Genomic DNA, 20,033 nt, shown 5'->3' with positions numbered 1-20,033 from the left:
GGGGAAATGTTAATCTGAATATTCCATTGCTGTAACAAATCATGTCCCACAAATTCATTGCTATGTTAGCTACATATAGTTTTAATATTCCTCTCTGTCCTTCTGGCTCTATACATTTAACTCCTCTCACATTCTGCTTCACTTGAGATACAGTTCTGATCCCTATAAACTGAACATGTACATTCTGAAGAGGCCAATTTTGGTGTCAAGATTCTGATGAAATTATTGCTACATCTGCACCTGTATGTATAGACCTTCAACGAAAAATTCATTTATTATTAACTTTGATTTTTGTTCGTTTATAGGACTTTGCCAAAATACTCGCTTTATGGTTTCTCTGAATTTTTTGTTCTCTTGTCTATATCTGTTCTATTATCCAGAGCAGCATGGTTTCTTACTGTAGGCATTAGGTTCTTTAATTGCTCTGGGAAGGAGTTTCCTCTACAATGGCAGGAAATGACTGAACTGCATTTGGCATAGGGGCCTGTGAGAGGCCGCTCATGGAGTTTCCTGACAGCAAAGGATTCCTTGACCTACATTATTAGTCCATTGCCTGCCTTTGACACACCTTCTACATAATCCAGAAGAGAGGGATGTTGTGAATGGATTGTTCTTAGAAAAAACATTGTTTCTAGGAATGCCCTGTCTACAGTCTCTTTTAAGGTGACTTTTTTTTTGGCCATATTTATAACATTTGACGTTTTGATTTTTCTCAAGCCTCTGGAAATCACCTCTCCTATCCATGTATCATCATGATCAGGAGAGTCAATGATAATTGTATCACGAATCCATTCCTCCAAAGGTGCTGACCTTTCCTTTAGTGGCCTAATTAACCTTTTGCATAGAGAATTGGCATTTTCAAAAGCTAGAGATTCAATTATTATTTGTCTAGCTTCTGAATTTGGTATCATTCTGTTTACTACTGAAGTTAGTCTTTGTAAGAAATCTATAAAGACTTCTTTTGGGCCCTGTATAGCTTTAGTAAATGACTCAATTTTCTTTTGTATTTCTCCAGTTCTGTCCCAAACATTCATAGCTGCTGAGGTGCAAAAATCCTGGGTGTGGTCATCATATACAGCTTGCCTTTCTATAATAGCATAATCTATAGTAGCATAAATTCCTTCTCCAAGAATTTGATTTTGTGGGATTTCCCTACCTTTAACTTTACTCCATTGTTCAATAATCTTAGCCTGTTCTTTGAACCAGGTAATCCATTGTAATTGTGGATCAGGCTCTAAAACACCATTAACCAATTCTATCCAGTTTTTTCTTCTATTTTTTGTTTTGTTTTGTTTTTTTCTTTTTTTCCAATTTATTTATTTATTAAAAATTTCCACCTCCTCCTCTCCTCCCATTTCCCTCCCACTCCCCCACCCCCTCCCTCTCCAGTCCTAAGAGAAGTCAGGGTGCCCTGCCCTGTGGGAAGTCCACATAGAACCTTCATCCTTTAATGGATGGAGATAGAGAGAGACCCACATTGGAGCACTGGACTGAGCTCCCAAGGTCCAGATGAAGAGCAGAATGAGGGAGAATATAAGCAAGGAAGTCAGACTGCGAGGGGTGCGCCCACCCACTGAGATGGTGTGACTGATATAATTGGAGCTCACCAAGGCCAGCTGGACTGGGACTGAATAAGCATATGATCAGACTGGATTCTCTGAATATGGCTGACAGTGGGAGCTGACTGAGAAGCCAATGATAATGGCACAGGGTTTTGATTCTACTGCATGTACTGGCTTTTTGGGAGCCTAGTCTGTTTGGATGCACACCTTTCTATCCAGTTTTTATGGATAATTCTGTTACAAACTGACCACGAGTTTAACATTTACTTCACAAAATGTGAATGCATGCCATATGAGACTATTGCTTCCTTGACTCTTCTTAGATTTAATATTGGCACAGGAGTCCAGTTAGCTGTAACAGAGCCTCTGCCATTTGGAAATTCCTGTAAGGTTACTGGATATATTAAGGTTGGTCGTCTGAAAACATGCTGTTCTTCTCTATTCTTTTAACGCATTGCTGTAATTATAATTACAATACTCTGTCTGGATTTGAATATCTCTGTGATATGTTTTATTAGGTTTTTCTAAGGCCTGTATCTTAGCACTCAGATTAAGCAGCTGTTTTAGTAATAAGACAAAAATGATAATTCTGATGTTTATAATTGACATTACATAAATCTCATTTAAATTAGATATCCTCTCATTTAATCACTCCATTTTCAGACTGTCTAGCACATCATACAGAGGCCCAAATCCCTCCATTGTAATGGTTTTCTCCATTTTTTAATGTGGGGAAAAAAGACCTCTCTTTTAACTAATTTTTCCCTTTAAGAATTCCCAATTGTCTTACCAAATCTACTAAATGAAAAGTTTTTGCACCCCAGTAAACCTCTCCACTAATGCAATAATCCAAATCAACTAAATCAACCCTAATTAGAAAAACCCAGGTTTAATGGATACCAACGCTCCTGGGTGACCTTCTAGACCCCCAGAGAAGAGCCAGGGAAGGAGACCAGAAAACCACGTTTGTTTTCTGGGGGCAGTTTAAATACCCTGTGGGAGTGGTCTTGAGCATCTCTGGGGAGGGGCCTTCATTTGGCGGGCTTTCTCAGAGTCTGGACTGAAAACAACTCTCAGGAGAGGGCTTGAAATGGAACTTTCTACCCAAACATTATGGACTCTTTGGGTATATGGATGCCAGGGGCTAGGGTGACACTTCCAACCAAATATTCCAGACTGTTTGGGTATAGGGGTGCCAGGGGCTGGGGTGATGCTTCCAATCAAACATCGATGTTGATGAAGATGTGAGGGTTATTGCTGCTGCTTAGAACAGCAAAAGCCTGACTGGGTTTCAAGGCTGCTACCTACTTTGGCAGCAGCCTGAGACAGGGGTTCAGGGAGAGACCACAGTCTGTGGTAGAGAAGGAAAGAGGGAGAGGGAGAGGGAGAGGGAGAGGGAGAGGGAGAGGGAGAGGGAGAGGGAGAGGGAGGAGAGGGAGAAGCATGTGAGCGCAGGAGCGAACAAGCACAGGGTATTGTTGTGGAGGGGTTGAAGCGGGGACAGGACACTTCTGGTGGGGGTTGCCTGAAGGCAGAACCAGCCAGTCTAGGGCAGGTGAATCCTGTGACATTTGGAACCCAGGTGCTTCAGGAGTTTGAATAACAGCTGGAGACTGTTTCAGAGAGGCATCAAGAGGAAAATTCTAAACTCACCCAGAGGCTTGGGAAAAAAAGAAGAGAAAGCCTTGCCAGGTTGGGGGAGCCCCACATGCAGCTCTAGCCTGTGTCTGTTGCTGTGGTGTGTCTTTCTGTATATGTGTTGCTTTTTACTGGTTGATGAGTAAAGCTTTTTTTGTCCAGTGACTTAGAGCAAAACCGGGTGGGAAATCTGAACAGAGAGAGAGAGAGTTGGTGGAGTCAGAGAGATGCCATGAAGATGCATAAGAAGTACATGCTGGAACCTTGCCTGCAGGCCACACCCTCATGGTAATAGATTAAAAGAAATGGATTAATTCAAGATGTAAGAGCTAACTAGAAATATGCCTGAGTCATTGGCCAAACAGTGTTGTAATTAGTATAGTTTCTGAGTGATTATTTTGGTCTGAGCAGCCAGGAAACGAACAAGCAGTCTCCGTCAACAGCCAGTGACTAAAAAGCCTCAGGGAAACGGCTTTTTCTTGAATTTGTACCCCAAATGTTGGTCACCAAAATTAGCACGAATTATAAAAACCCAGAGACAGATATTGGGGTTCAACCTGAGGTCAGAAAAGCAAAGCAGCCAAGCCACTAGAGAGCTCTTACCTCTGTGAAATCTTCAGCCTGAAAGAAAGTAAGTTCCTGTCTTAAACTGCCTTATATTTCTTTCTAGTGCTGGGCTTAAAGGCATCCACCACCATTGCCCGGCCTCTGTGTCTAGCTAGTGTGCCTGCTGGGATTAAAGGTGTGTGCCACCACTGCTTGGCCTTTATGGCTGACTATTGTGGCTGTTTTCCATTCTGATTTTCAGACAAGCTTTTTTTTTTATTAAAATACAAATGAAATATCACTACAAGCAGTTCTTTAAAAGACTTTAACACAGATACTTAAATGGATTTCATGTTTGCTAAGGTATATTCCTAAGTAACCCACATCTGAAACAATTGTAAAATAATCATCTATATTTTCTAAAGCACCAAACAATCCCACACCAGTTAGGATTTAAAGGGGTATTTATTTTGTGGGGTAAAACTCACAATACACCAACCGTCAGGAAAGGAGCCTAGTGGCTGGAGCAGGAGCCGGAGCAGGAGCAGGAACCAAGAGCCGGAACCAAGAGAGCAGGCCGGCCAAGGCTTGCCTCTCTTTTTTAAAGATAAATAGACCACACTTCAGTGGACTGGTATTTTAGCAGCTATTACCTGAAGGAGTGGAAGGCGCTCCCGAAGCACAGTGGTCTCGTACTTCAGCGGCTATTGGCTGAAGGAGCGGAAGGTCCTCCTGCGGCAATTTTCAGATCCAAGAAACTGACCAGTCAACTTTTTGTTTTTTTTTAACATTCTTTTTTTTTTCTTTTCCGAGACAGGGTTTCTCTGTGGTTTTGGAGCCTGTCCTGGAACTAGCTCTTGTAGACCAGGCTGGTCTCGAACTCACAGAGATCCGCCTGCCTCTGCCTCCCAAGTGCTGGGATTAAAGGCGTGTGCCACCACCGCCTGGCTTTTTTAACATTCTTATAATTCTCAGTTGTTGATAGTGTGATTAGTTTATGACTAGGAAAAAACGCTGAGTTTTGGAGTATATTTTGGGCATCTGTTACTTACATTTTGAATCTTGAAAGCTTGAATGACGCCAAATTTTTAAACTCATGACTATTTTTAAGACTTTTACAAATATCAAAATGTTAGAAAACATTTTGTTTTTTTCCTGTAACAATGACCAGATGAAGTTTCTAATTAAGCGATATTTTTAAGTAGTTTGGAAAAATAAAAACTTGAACAATTGAATTGCCACCTTGTAATTTCTAATGAAATCTCCTAAATCATACCTACATTGAGATGATAATTCAAGATACACACGTACAGCCACATTTACAAACCAAAAATCAGGTCAAAACACTAAGATGTTGACTCTTAGGGAAGAGTAATTGAAAGGTAGGTAGTGTGAACCGCAGAGACAGACTTTGAAATTAAAGGACACAGGTTAATTAAGATACATATTTATTCTAGAAGTGTTTTATCATTTAAAAAATTAGGTTCATTTTTAGAAAGATTTTACATACAGCTGACTTCTCAGTCAGCTCCCATTGTCAGCCACAATCAGAGAGTCCAGTTTGATCACATGCTCGTTCAGACCCGGTCCAGCTGGATTTGGTGAGCTCCCATTAGAACAGGCACACTGTCTCAGTGGGTGGACCAACCCCTCGCGGCCCTGACTTCCTTCATCATCTTCTCCCTCCTTCTGCCCTTTAACTGGATCTTGGGAGCTCAGTCTGTTGCTCTGATGAGGGTCTCTGTCTCTATCTCCATCCGTCGCTGGACGAAGATTCTATGGTGATATTCGAGATAATCATCAGTCTTTTATCAAAAAGCAGACAGGAAAAAACAAGCTCTTGAATTGATATTGAAGGTGTTATATGCTGCTGATTGCAGTAAATATGCATATGTAAAACCAAAATGTGAACAAAATCTCCAGTAGCATTTTCTTCATATTACATCTGTCAGAATTACATAGTGTATCTATGTCTGTATCATAAGACCATTCTGTCTACAAATGTAAATACTGAGTTTAATAGTGCAGCAACCAGAATCCCTAAGTTCAGTATCTTTTTGTGAATTACATTGGTTTTTCTCTTTTTTTTTCCCAACAGCTGCCAACATATTTAGTCTGTCTGCTCCATTTACCTTTCTTTCTTGGACTTAAGCAAGAACCATATTCCTAGACCAATGAGCCAGTTTATTTCTCTTTCTCAAATTCTAACATGGTTCTTGAGTTTCCTTCTGAGTCCATTTCCAAATTCTCCCACCAACAAGAATTAAGAGCCACTCATCGTCTTCTATTTTGTGAAAGAAAAATTTGGCTGGGCCAGGCTTTGTTTAGGTGGATCACCTAGCATGTTCTGCTGGTGGCCTTAATGACAGAGTTCTTAAATGGCCTGGTCTTTGCTTTGGCTAGCATGTGGGTGGTAGATTTTTATTTATTTTTTTATTTTTAGGGTTTGGAGGGTCGTGAGGGCTGGTATGGAAGTTGGCTTAGCTTGTCGTCTACAATATTGTTCAGCAGCTAACCTGTCATTGTAGATCTTGAATTCCATCCATAGAGTCTGTTCTGATACTGGGCCTGAATTCTTGGTCTTCAGGTTGGCCATTCTGTTAACCAGGATTACCAACATGTTTGCTCTGAGAGGGTATTTGAACTTAGGTCAAGCTGGGGGACAGGAAGAGTCTTTATGCATGAAATGTTTTTATTTAAGAGCACATGCACACCACTCAGGAATAATAATTTTGCCACAATTATTGTTTAATGATACTACCTTTTGCAATATATTGACCATTACACATTAAACAGGAATTATTGAATAATGGAGCATTTATATTGAACATTCAGTGCTTAATTCAGTGACTCTGACCATAAGTATTTTAATAATACTAACTGATATATTTATCTTTGCTTTTCTAGTGATATGCAGCTTTCGAGGTTCTGTCCCTCAAGGACTGGTCTTAGAAATAGGAGAAACAGTTCAAATTCTTGAAAAGTGTGAAGGTAAGTATGGTCCTATAAAACACATAAATAGTGATCAATTATGGAAATGTTGCAATTATGCTGATAGATTTTTTAGAACTCTTTGTGAAATTATTATTAACCATATTAAATACTGTTATGAAATCTTCCCTAAAGGTTAAGTTTTTAGTTTTAATGAAGTAACAGACATTTCTGGCCATAAGAATACTAATATTACATATAATGTCCAATGATTATTTTAGATTTATTACAAATATACTTAACTGTATTTGAGTGAATTGTAAATTGGTTCATTTTTGTTTTTCTGTCAAATAGACTAGATATTTTTAGCTGTAAAAGGTCTAAATACATGCTTTTCTTACTTAGGGTTTTTATTGCTGTGAAGAGACACCATGACCATGGTAACTCTTGTAAGGAAAACATTTAATAGTTTTCAGAAATTCACTCTGAAACTATTAGTTTCAGAGGTTTAGTCCATTATCATCATAGGGAGCATGGTGGCATGCAGGCAGACATGGTGCTGGAGTAGTAGCTGAGAGTACTGTATCTTGAGGACAATAGGAAGTCAACTGAGACACTGGGTGGTATCCTGAGCATGGGAGAAACCCAGGTTTTCTTTTTTGTTCTTTTCTCTCTCTCTCTCCCTCCCTCCCTCCCTCCCTCCCTCCCTCCCTCCCTCTCTCTCTCTCTGGTGTTTTTGAAAAGGTAAATAAAAAAACCAAAAAAACAAAATATAGTTTTTGAAAAAAATAAGAAAAGAAAAATATTAGATCTAAATTAAATGCAGCACTCCAAGATGTATGGACTCCAAGAGTAGAGAAAGTTATAAGAGGGAACTTTGTAGTTATTAAAATGTCCACATTAACAAAGAAACAAGACATTAACTAAATGTATTCTCAAGGTCTTAAACAAGAACCTGGAATAAGCACAAGAAAAAAAAAATAGAGGGCTGAAGAGCTGGGTCTGTAGTTAAGAGAAGATCTTAGTTAAATTGCAGAAGATCTAAGTTAAATTTCTTTTTCTATGTCTCTCTCTATATGACAGTATATGATAAGATTCATGCAAGATGAAACTTGCCCCGATTTAGATGTATTTTCTCAGTTAGATTCAGAATGTGATTTAGTGGCAGTGTCCCTGCCTAACACATTCTAGGCATTTGGGTTTCATCCCTAGCACTATTCAGAAGAAAATAAACAGTGACATCCACATTGTAAGAACAAACAAGATATGAAAATAGACTAATAGCTAATTTAAAATAAAAACTCCTACAGCACCATTAAGAATAGCAAAGAAAGGGTAAAATAAATAATGAGGTATGATTGAGCATCCTTTGGATATATGCCCAAGTGTGGTATTTCTGGGTCCTGAAGTAGAATGATTCCCAATTTTCTGAGAAATGCCATATTGATTTCCAAAGTGGCTGTATAAGTTTTTACTCCCACTAGCAATGGGGAGTGTTCCCCTTACTCTGCATCCTCTCCAGCATAAGCTTTCATTAGCATTTTTGATCTTAGCCATTCTGACAGGTGTAAGATGGTATCTCATAGTTGTTTTGATTTGTATTTTCCTGATAGCTAAGGATGTTGAACAGTTCTTTAAATGTCTTTTGGGCATTCAAGATATTTCTGTTAAGAATTCTATTTAAATCTGTACCCCATTTTTTAATGGGGCTATTTGGTATTTTCATGTATAGTTTCTTAAGCTCTTTATAGATTTTGGATATCAGTCTTCTGTCAGATGTGGGATTAGTGAAGATCTTTTCCCATTACGTGGGCTGCCTTTTTGTCTTATTGACAGTGTTCTTTGTCTTACAGAAGCTTTTCAGTTTCCGGAGGTCCCATTTATTAATTGTTGCTCTCAGTGTCTATGCTACTGGTGTTATATTCAAGAAGTAGTCTGTGCCAATGTCAAGGCTACTTTCTGCTTTCTCTTCTGTCAGCTTCAGTGTAACTGGTTTTATGTTGAGGTCTTTGATCCACTTGGACTTGAGTTTTGTACAGGGCAATGGATATGATCAGTTTGCATTCTTCTACATGGTGACATCTAGTTATGCCAACACCATTTGTTGATGATACTTTCTTTTTTCTATTGTATATTTTTGACATCTTTGTAAAAAATCAGGTGTTGATAGGTGTGCAGATTTATGTCAGGGTCTTTGATTCTATTCCATTAGTCCATGTGTCTGTTTTTATGTCAATACCAAACTTCTCTTATTACTGTAGCTCTATAGTAGAGCTTGAAGTCAGGGATGGTGATACCTCCATAAGTTCCTTTCTTGTACAGGATTGTTGTAGCTATCCTGGATTTTTTGTTTTTCCATATGAAGTTGAGTATTGTTTTTTGCTTGTCTGTGATATTGGGATTTTGATGAGGATTGCATTGAATCTGTAAATTGCTTTTGGTAAGATTGCCATTTTCATTATGTTAATCCTACCTCCAAGAGCATGGGAAATCTTTTCATTTTGTAATGTCTTCTTCAATTTCTTTCTTCAAAGATTTAAAGTTCTTTTTTTTTTTTCTTGGTTTTTAGAGACAGGGTTTCTCTGTGGTTTTGGAGCCTGTCCTGGAACTAGCTCTTGTAGACCAGGCTGGTCTCGAACTCACAGAGATCCGCCTGCCTCTGCCTCCCGAGTGCTGGGATTAAAGGCGTGCGCCACCACCGCCCGGCAGATTTAAAGTTCTTGTCATACAGGTTTTTTACTTGTTTGGTTAGAGTTACCCCAAGATATTTTATGTTATTTGTAACTATTGTAAAGGTGATGTTTCTTTTTTTTCTTTTCTTTTTTTTTCTTTTTTTTTTTTTTTGGTTTTTCAAGACAGGGTTTCTCTGTGGTTTTGGAGCCTGTCCTGGAACTAGTTCTTGTAGACCAGGCTGGTCTCGAACTCACAGAGATCCGCCTGCCTCTGCCTCCCAAGTGCTGGGATTAAAGGCGTGCGCCACCACCGCCTGGCCCTCCCTTAATCCTCTTATTTCTCTGTTAGGTTTCTGTCTGATTGACCTGTCCATTGGTGAGAGAGGAGTGTTCAAATCTCCTACTATTAGTGTGTGTGGTTTGATGACTGCCTTGAGGTTTAGTAATGTTTCTTTTACATAAGTGGGTGCTTTTATATTAAGGGCATAGATATTCAGGATTGAGACTTCATCCTGATGAATTGTTCCTGTTATGAGTAAAAAATGTCCCTCTCCATCTCTTCTGATTGATTTTAGTTTGAAGTCAACTTTCTTAGAAATTAGTATGGCCACACCTGCTTGTTTCATAGGTCCGTTTGCTTGATAAACCTTTTCCCAGCCCTTTACTCTGAGTAGATGTCTGTCTTTGTGGTTGAGGTGTGTTTCTTGTAAACAGCAGAATGTTGGATCCTGTTTTCGTATCCAATCTCTTAGCCTGTCCCTCTTTATAGGTGAGTTGAGTCCATTGATATTAAGTGATATTAATGACCAGTAGTTGTTAACTCCAGTCCTTCCTTTCTTTCTTTCTTTCTTTCTTTCTTTCTTTCTTTCTTTCTTTCTTTCTTTCTTTCTTTCTTTCATTTTTTCTTTCTTTCTTTCTTTCTTTCTTTCTTTCTTTCTTTCTTTCTGTAGTAGGGTTTGTGTGTTTCCCTTCTTCAAGTTGTGCTGGTGAAGGGTCATTAGATGTCTGAGTTATTGTGGGCATTGTTGGACTCCTTGGGTTGTGATTTTCCTTCAATTACTTTCTGTAAGGCTGGATTTGTGGCTACATATTGTTTAAATTTGTTTCTATCCTGGAAAATTTTGTTTTCTCCATTTATAGTGAATGAAAGCTGGGCTGGGTATAGTAGTCTGGGCTTGCATCCATGGTCTCTTAGTTTCTGCAGTACATCTATCCAGGACCTTCTGGCTTTCATGGTTTCCATAGAGAAATCAGGTGTAAGTCTGATAGGTTTACCTTTATAGGTAACTTGACCTTTTTCCTTTGCAGCTCTTAATATTCTTTCTTTATGCTGTATGTTTTGTGTTTTGATTATTATATGACAAGGAGATTTTTTTTTTTTTGATCCAGCCGATTCGGTGTTCTTTATGCTTCTTGTACCTTCAAAGGAATATCTTTCTTAAGGTTAGGAAAGTTTTCTTCTATAATTTTATTAAATATATTTTCTGGACCATTGAGCTGTACTTCTTCTCCTTCTTCTATCCCTATTATTCTTAGGTTTGGTCTTTTTATTGTGTCCCAGATTTCCTGAATGTTTTGTGATGAGAATTTGTTGGTTTTGCCGTTTTCTTTATTCAGTGTGTTTATTTTCTCTATGGTATCTTCAGTGTCTGAGATTCTTTCTTCTATGTCTTGTAATCTGTTGGCGGTACTTGTCTCTGTACTTCCTGTTTGTTTATCCAAATATTCCATCTCTATCCTTCCCTCGGTTTGTGTTTTCTTTATTACCTCCACTTCATTCTTCAAGTCTTGGACCGTTTCCCTCACTTGTTTGATTGCTTTTTCTTGTTTCTCTTGGTTTTCTTGGGTATCTTTGAGAGATTTATTCATTTCCTCTACCTTTTTGTTTGTAATGTAATTGATTATGGCAGTTTTTCACCTCCTGTTTAAGGTCCTCTATTATTTTCATATAATTCACTTTTGAGTCGAATTCTTCTAATTCTTCTGGAATAGGGTGTACAATTGTTCTTATTTCGGGATTCCTGGATTCTGGTGATGTCACGTTGCCTTTCAGGTTGTTGGAGGAATTCTTGCATTGGTGTCTGCCCATCTCTTCCTTCAAATGGAGCAAGGAGAGGCCTGGTGTCTTGGTCCAGTCTTTGCTGTGACTAACTCTCTGGGTGTATCTCCTCAGTGTAGGGGCAGGAACCGTTCCCTTCCAGATGGACTCCTCAACACCTGGTAGTCCAATGACCCGTCCAGATGGAACTTCTCAGCACCTACACAGGGACACCTGGTAGCCCAATGAGCCAGGGACCAATGGAAGAAGGAGGCAGGCAGGGCGGGTCCAGGAGAGCATAGCAGATCCTGCAGCCCCAGCAGCAGGGGCTCGCGCTCCCTTGTGGGGACCTTGAGGCCTGCCTGCTAGTCAGGCACTCACTGCTCTGGGTGGGTAACCTTAGTGAAGGAGCAGGAAGCTGATCCTCAGCAAAGGATCTTGCAGACAAGCCATAGTTGGCATTTCAAGGAAGTTTTCTGTTATAGTTCCTTGGATGTTACTATTAAAACTCAGAAAAGAATGTAAGGATTTTACATCAGATCTTTAGTTCATTTAGCAATTTGGGGCCTTAAGTTAATAGGCATTGTAAGAACAGGTTTTAGCTTATACCACCTAGATGAATATTGTTATTAGGGACCTTGGTGTATCATTATTATTATTATTTAAAGGTTTATTTATTTATTATGTATACAGTGTTCTGCCTGCATGTGTGCCTGCAAGCCAGAAGAGGGCACTAGATCTCACTACAGATGGTTGTGAGCCACCATGTGGTTGCTGGGAACTGAACTCAGGACCTCTGGAAGAACAGCCAGTACTCTTAATCTCCAAGCCATCTCCCCAGCTATCATTATTATTTTTAAAATAACATTGAGATTTAATCAAAATGTATTTGGAATTCTCTGAGCAAGTAAAAGTCTTCTTATTAAAGTATGCAAATTTGTTACTATGTTGAAAAGAATGTTTGGAAACTTTTGGGTTAGGCAGGTTTTGTTTTTTAAGACAGTTTCTCTGTATAGTCCTGGCTGTCCTGGAACTCAGTTTATAGATCAGGTTGTCCTTAAATTTAGGGATCGGCTTCCCACTGCCTCTTTAGTGCCATGACTAAAGATGTGCACCACCACACCTGGCTTATAGTGGAGTACTGAATAGCTACATCTACTTTTTTCTCTTGAAAGCAATAAAAATGAAACACAGGTATTAAAAATGTATCCACAGGATATGGAAAATTTGTAAGGAATTGAAAGAGTGGAAGCATACCATACTTGAGACCCAAGGTGCTAATAAAAATAGCTGAGTACTAATCTCCTTTATGCAGCATATCCTCAAAAGGCATAGGAAATTTTTGTCACAAGTACTGGGATTGAGGATGAAATGTATCTCATTTTGTGGCTGTCTTTCTCTTGCTGTGATAGAAGTTTTGAGATTTTTTTTTAATTTTAAGTTTTTATCCTTTGGCAGTTTTACACATTCCTATGAATTTTAGTCACTTTCAACTCCTTTCCTCTTTTTTCTCCTCTCCTTTTGCTGAAAATCCGCTTCCCAGCAAAACCCCTTCTACTTTCACATCTATTCATCCGTCCATCTGCCTGTATGTCCGTCTGTCCGCCCGTGTGTGTGTGTGTGTGTGTGTGTGTATGTGTGTGTGGTTTATCAGTCTACTGAGTCTCCTACCTTGCACAAACATGAGTGAAGGTTATTTACTTGAGTATTTTATTAGTGGGTAGTTATACAACTGAAGAAAGTGACTCCTCTCCTCCAGCAACCTTTGCAGGTATATCCAACCTGCAGCCTGTGTCCTGTACTTGTCACTCAGAATGTCTAATGAATATGGCCCAATACATTTGTTGATGACAACACTATGTAACACTGCCAAAAGTTTGGAACATTTGCCTTAGAATGTAAAATATGTATGTTGGCTTTAGAGTGTAAAACATGTACTTTATGCTTTTATACTGTCAAACAATATATAACAGTTATAGTGATTAAATTAAATTGCCCCCATATTTTATATTGCTCTTATTTATGTATTTGCTTACTTACATGTATGTGGCATACATGTGGGTGTCAGAGAACAACCTCTGGTATTGGTTCTTTGGTATCCAGAGCTTTGTTATATAACCAGGACTTAAGCTCTCAGGTATCCATCTTTCTCTGCTTCACATCTTGCCAGTGTTGTAAGTGTTAATATCTCTAAAGGAAAAGGTATCCTGGTAGTCAGAGTCCAAGGATTACCTACAGCTTCAAAGGGGAAGGCATTCTGGCAGTCAGAAGCCAAGGAATACCAGTAAGTGTTACATTTCCGAAGGGAAAGGTATCCTGGTAGCTGGAAGCCAAGAATTACTTACAGCTTTGAAGGGATAGGTATCTGAAGGGATAGCTGCAACAGAAGTGTTACAACTCTGTTCTGATGACCCAGCAAAGTGTTAAAGTCCTTGCTCTGAGAAAGGTTTCCGTAGTGCAAGTGTAACAGATCTGCATGAGCAGAGGAGGATTTCCCCCATGAGGTTGTCACAGCTCTGCTCTGCTCCAGAGACATGTTACAGCTCTGCTCAGCTTCCCTGGAGTGTAACCTTTTGCTTCAGCAATGGCAAGAACTGTTGCAGCCTGGCTCTGCTCCATTGAAAGTTGTTACATCTCTACTCTGCTCCACTCCAGCCAAAGAAAGTTGTTTCCAGCAAAAGAAAGTTGTTACCATAGACCTCAGGAGATTTATTGGGAGGGAGGAATCCAGGAGAGTGGCTACCTCTGGCAGTGTGGAAAAGGGCAGCCCTAAACTGAACAGGGCTTATATAGGATTTCTTAGGGGTGGAGCTTTACAAGGTGAAGATTTGCAGGGTTGAGGATTGGTAGGTTCTCAGTTCCTGAGCTTGTGACAAACTCAGAGATTAGTTGGATTTTGTATTTAGGAATTGATTGGTTTTGTGGTCTGGGATTGCTTGGTTTTCAATTTGTGAATTGATTAGGGGCAGGGTGTGTTTCTTTGGCTCTATTCTCAGGCCAGGATTTTCTTCCACTGGCCCTTTTTACACTACAGCAGATGCAAACTACTACATACGACTTTTTGAATAGGTTCTGGGTATCTGAACTCAGGTCCTCACACTTGTGAGGCGAGAGCTTTACTGACTGAGCCATCTTCTCAGTCCTCTCATCAGATATTTTCCTTCTGTTTGTGTTTTCACATTCATTAACCCTATCCAGTGCTTTTCCTTTATTTTCTCATTTGCTAAGTCTATCAGGCTCATTTTCTTTCTACCTTAAACATTTTCTTAGTGCAGGTTGACTGCTTTCTTTTTTAGCCTCTGCTTTTGTGATCTTCCTTTCAATTTGTTATTGTTTTCCCTAGGTGGAGAATTTTAGTTTGATAGATATTTGAACATTCTAGAGATTTTACATAATTGGGCTGGCAAGATGGGTCAGAGGATAAAAGTGCATCTTATGCCAGCCTAAGGACCTGCATTCAATCCTTGGAAGCCGTGTAAAGGGAGAAGGAAAGAACCAACCGCACAGAGTTGCCCTCTGATCTCCATGCACATGCTGTGAAACACATGCATCTATCCACCCACACATCATATCCATAGAAACAATAATAAAAAATAAATTTTACTTAATTAATACTTGATTTGCACAGTTTCTGTTGAAAAGTCACTGGGTTATTGTTTTCTCTTAAAGTGGATCTACCCAGCCCTTAAACCTCAGATCTGCTGCTTTCCTGGAGCCCTTCCATGGCTACCAGTTTATAAAACTGGTAGTCATAGGAATAGATTATATTCAAAAATTTGGATTGACTGTAATTCACTTTCTTCAAGGAATTTATCCTTGAAGACTGTGTTATTTTGGTATTCTTAAATTTCAACCTTATTATATTAGTGGGATTACCATTTTCTAATGTGATATCCTCAGAGAAAAATATCGGGTGAATGGAGGAGCTCATTCCTATACAGTTTCCTTTCTTATGGACTGTAGTGCCTCAAGTCCTCTCTGTGGTATTTGTGCTTGTGTTCTTTCATATTTTTCATGTACTTTTAAAAGTTTTTGTATTTTTTCAAAGGAGTTTATTAGAGAAGGAACCAGAAATTTCACAAATTTATTTGTATTTATTGTATACATGTGGAGGCCAGAAGTAGACATCTGGCATCTTCCTCAGTTGTTCCTCCACCTGTTTTTGAAATAGTCTCTTACTGACCCTGAGCCCACTGACTTTGGGTAAGCTTGCTGGCTCAGAGATCTTGTCTCTGCCTCCCCAGCACTTATATTACAGATGAATGCTTCTGTACCTAACATTTTACTAGGTGCCAGGGATGTAAACTTCATGATTGCATGGTAAATACTTTACCTACTGAGCCATCTACCCAGCTCTTACAATGTATTTTTAAAGACATTTTTATTGTTGAATTTTGTAAATGTCTTCTTTGATCAGCGGCAGTATTATTCAAATTTGTTTAGGGCTCTCCAGAATAATTTCAAGAGAAAATGACTCATTTGGAAAAAAAAAAATCTCAGTTTTTGAATGCATATTTAGTTTTTGCTGATTATCATCTTTTATAGTAATAGGTCATAAATGAAGACTTAAAATAGCATTAGATTATGTGAATAAATATACAAGATTATTCTTTAGGCTTTTCAGTGAAAATAATGGAAAGATAATTTTCAAAGTCAGCCTTTTGAATAATTATGTTCCCACTTTTGGGGACTGGATTCTGCTAGAAGTTGCTTAGTTTTATAAGTGATTGACACTTACTTTCTTGCCTATTATTAGTTATATAATTGGAAAAGAGACCATGAATTTGAAGGCTATGCATATTTTTATTGATGTACCAAAGTAAGAAAATATATTTTTAAAGGTTGTAGGTTTTGTTTTTGACCTCAAATCCACAGTTGGCTTCTTACATGATTTTTTTTTTTTTTTTAAGAATGTGCAGTCACTCCAGTCTGTCCTTCACAAAGGAACAACTAAGCTGGGCATGGTGGTACAGGCCTTTAATCCCAGCACTTGGGAGGCAGAGGCAGGCAGATCTCTGTGAGTTCAAGGCCCATCTGGTCTATTAAAATGAGTTCAGGACAGCCAGGCCTGTTATACAGAGAAACCTTGTCTTGAAAACACAAAGAAACAACAACAACAAAAAGAAAACCCCCCAAAAACAAAGACAAAAAACTAAAATCCTTTTTATTATTACTGTATGTGTAGGCATATGTGCCGTGGTGCCTGGGTGGAGGTCAGAAGACAACATGTGGAATTGGTTCTTTTCTTCTGCTGAGGATTGAGCTCAGATCACCAGATTTGTGCAGCAAATGTTTTACCTGCTGAGCTATCTTATCAGCCCTGACAGTTTCTCAAAAATTTAAATCAGACTTTTAAATTATGGGATGAAGAAGAGATTGTATTTGTTTTGTAAATATCACGTGCTTGTCTGTAATCTCTGTCTACATGGATATTTGTTACAGTAGTTAAGGATCAATAAGTTTGGATTGTTTTACTTTGTCAGTGAAAAATATATGCTACACCTTTGAAATAAAAGTCTTGAAACTTCTCAAAGGGGTACTATCCCTGGGCTACATTTGGTACTTTTGATATGACTTGCTTGGTTTGCACCTGGTTTGACTGCTAATTGTTGACTGTTACATGGCCTGGTCTGTATAGAGGCTTTATTCTTTGAGTTAACACTGCTCACATTGTTCTGCAATCTCTCTGTCAGTAGCAATTGTAGTGGTACTTTTTGCCTCTTTGGCATAATATGGCTTCACCTGCATTGGGTGACTAGCAAGTCCATTTCACAATCTAAACAATAATGTATATTTAGGCAAGTGATATTCATCAATGTTTGAGATTATAGATGTTAAAACTTTTAGCACAGAATGTGGCACAAGGCTAAGTCACTACTACTTTTCATGCATGTTTTTAAAGTAATTATGTCTTTCACACAAATTAATCTCATATTTACACCAAGTCTCAGAACATTTTTTTCAAATAGATTTTCTTCTTTATTTGTATTTCTCTTATTTATTTGCTTGTTTAAATATAACAGAGTTAAAATGAAATAAACCAAACAAACCCTGTTTATTTTTACAACTTGATTTGAAGTGACTTTTAATTTATATCTGAAGTATTTGGTGTGACTAACGAAGTAAAATATAATCCACAGTTAAGAGGACAAGTGTAAACCACACAACTCTCTCTTTCCACATCTAGTAATCCCTGAGTATTTACTGATGGCAATCACAGTTGTACTCTGTCATGCTTCTTTCTTCTATGGTGATTGCCTAGTGTTTTCAGGTTCTTCTGCTTTTGTACTTTAGTGACATTTGACCAGTTCAGAATATTTCTATGAATTTATTATATTTGAAAGTATTGTCAGTCCAGGTCTTCTAAAACCCTTTGTTTGCTTCTTGCTCATTAGCCTAACATGGTTATTTCTACTTAAAACAGCTTCCTATAATATTCTTTTTCTTTGTGACCCAATTCCTTAAGTAGAGTGTGCTGTAAATAACTTTTTGTGATGGTTAATCTTATCACTTAGGAAATTCCTAGGTATGCATTTGAAGGCATTTAAGTGCTGCAATTTAGCTGAGGAGAGAAAATTCAGCCTAAATGGGTTGGGGTCTGGGATTAAAAAGGGAAAAAGGAGGAAACTAGCTGGATGCTGGCATACATCTTTCTTTGTTACCTTACTTTGGAGGTAGTGTGACCAATTGTCTTATGCCTGCTAGAATAGACTGTATCTGTTCAAATCATGAGCCAAAATAAATCCACCCTTAAGTTACTTTGTCAGGTATTCTTTCACAGTGGAGTGAAAGTGACCATTGCACTATTAAATTTTAAAACCCCTAGTATAAAAGAATTAATGTCTATATTCAGAAATTTAGTTTGATTTCATACCTTACTGTTTAATCATGTTTGGTTACCCATAACATTCATATTATTTATTATTGTGCGTACCTCTGTGTGTGCTTGAACATAGTGTGGTATTTGTGTATGGTCACATGTGCCACAGTGCATGTGTAGAGTCTTTTTAAAGAGTTTATGTTTTTAGTATTTAATGTAGATTTTTAAAATATACATATTAAATTTTAGTTTTATTAAATGTATTTAAATTTATTATTTTTTTAGTGAATGTAACTAGTAATATTTATAGTGAAATAGAAATGCTTCACTTGGCTCTTCCCCTGCTGCTGTTGAATTGCATGGAAGTGAAGTCTCAATGCCTTCAAGATTTATCCTCACCCATAATCCACCACCATGACAGAGGAAGGCATTGCTGCTGGTAGTGTAATGGACGCCAATGTTGTTCTAGAAGTGCTGAAGATCGCCCCTACCACAATGGACTAGCACATGGCATTTGTGAATCTGCTAAAGCCTTAGACAAGAACCAAGTCCATCTTTGTGTACTTACATCCAATTGTGATGAGCCTACATATGTCAGGTTGGTGGAGGCACTTTGTGGTGAGCACCAAATCAATCTAATTGAAGTTGATGACAGCAACAGACTAGGGGAACGGGTAAGCCTCTATAAAATTGATTGAAAGGGAAGCCATGGAAAGTGGTTAATTACAGTTGTGTAGTAGTTAAGGACTATGGTGAAGAATCTCTGGCCAAGTATGTCATCAAAGACTACTTCAAATGCAAGAAATGAATAAATAAATATTTTTGCTCATTAAAAAAATGCTTCACTTTTCAGCCATTCTTACTAGAATTATAATATTTGAGTGAATAAATTTATACAGCATAGGGCTGTTTCTATTCCAAATTAGACTAATGATAGAAGAGTCAAAACAGGTCCAGTTAATACATTAGAGCTTTTGGCTTTATTGTTACCTCTTCTACCTTTTTTTCATTGTTATGTTATTTTATTTATTTGAGAGGCTTTAAAATCATTTTAAGGGTCATTCTGATTATCATTGATATTATGCCTTCAAAATGGAATTTCAACCTTAGGGTTTTGTTTCTTTGTTTTTTTTTTTTGTTGTTGTTTTGTTTTTTTCATTTACTTTGTGGTAGCTCTTTGCTTGGCTCTTTTCAGCATAAAATGTTTTATTTATTTCTTATATCAGTGAAGGAGTTGTAAGATTTTTTTGTATACCTGGTTTAGAGGACACCTAGTTTTGCCTTTTTATAAAAATTCTACCCTTAATAATAAACAGTATAGACTAAGAACATTTTATTCCCCCTACTAGCCCAGTGTGTGCTTGGGGCACCAAATCAAAAGAGACATTTCAGCTTATTTTAGTCTCTTATATCTCTGATTTACTTTTTGCATTTTGGTTTTAGCTGGTTTCTTTTTAAGCCTTGATAAAAAGACAGCCAACAGATGGGTAGCTTTAGATAGTATTTTATGTGAAAATGAGTTATAAGTAAAAGTTAGCCGAATGAGAGCTGTGGTTAGAATTATAAGATATTTCACTGGTGAAAATGGGACCGTGTGGCTTCAGAGATGGCTTAGTCAATAAAGCCCTTGCTATGCAAGCATAAAGACCTGAGCTTGGATCCCTAGAATCCACAACTAAATCTGGGTACAGGACTGCATTCTTGTAATCCTATCATTGGAGAGGTGGAGATAGATAGATCAGTGGAGCTTACTAGCCAGCCAGTTCAGATGAGTTGGTGAGCTCTAGGTTCAGTGAGGTACCCTGTCTCAAAAAAAGTAAGTGGAA

At 38.2% G+C, this 20,033-nt stretch overlaps 1 protein-coding gene and 1 pseudogene across 5 annotated transcripts in view; both read left to right on the top strand.

Annotated features, from left to right (window-relative positions):
• The window catches only part of Dock3 (dedicator of cytokinesis 3), a 401,182-nt gene that overhangs the window by 53,266 nt on the left and 327,883 nt on the right, over window positions 1-20,033 (top strand). For all 5 annotated transcript variants that reach the window (XM_057766540.1, XM_057766539.1, XM_057766538.1 and 2 more), the window contains exon 2: window positions 6,654-6,737. In XM_057766540.1, the coding sequence (XP_057622523.1) occupies window positions 6,654-6,737 (84 nt within the window). The remainder of the gene's footprint in view (window positions 1-6,653; window positions 6,738-20,033) is intronic.
• Window positions 18,622-19,015, top strand: LOC130872508 (40S ribosomal protein S12-like; annotated as a pseudogene).

The sequence above is a fragment of the Chionomys nivalis genome, chromosome 4 (assembly GCF_950005125.1).
Source record: "Chionomys nivalis chromosome 4, mChiNiv1.1, whole genome shotgun sequence".
NCBI lineage: Eukaryota > Metazoa > Chordata > Mammalia > Rodentia > Cricetidae > Chionomys > Chionomys nivalis.
The sequence above is the reverse complement of the archived record's forward strand: the minus strand, read 5'-3'. Positions and strand labels throughout refer to the sequence as shown.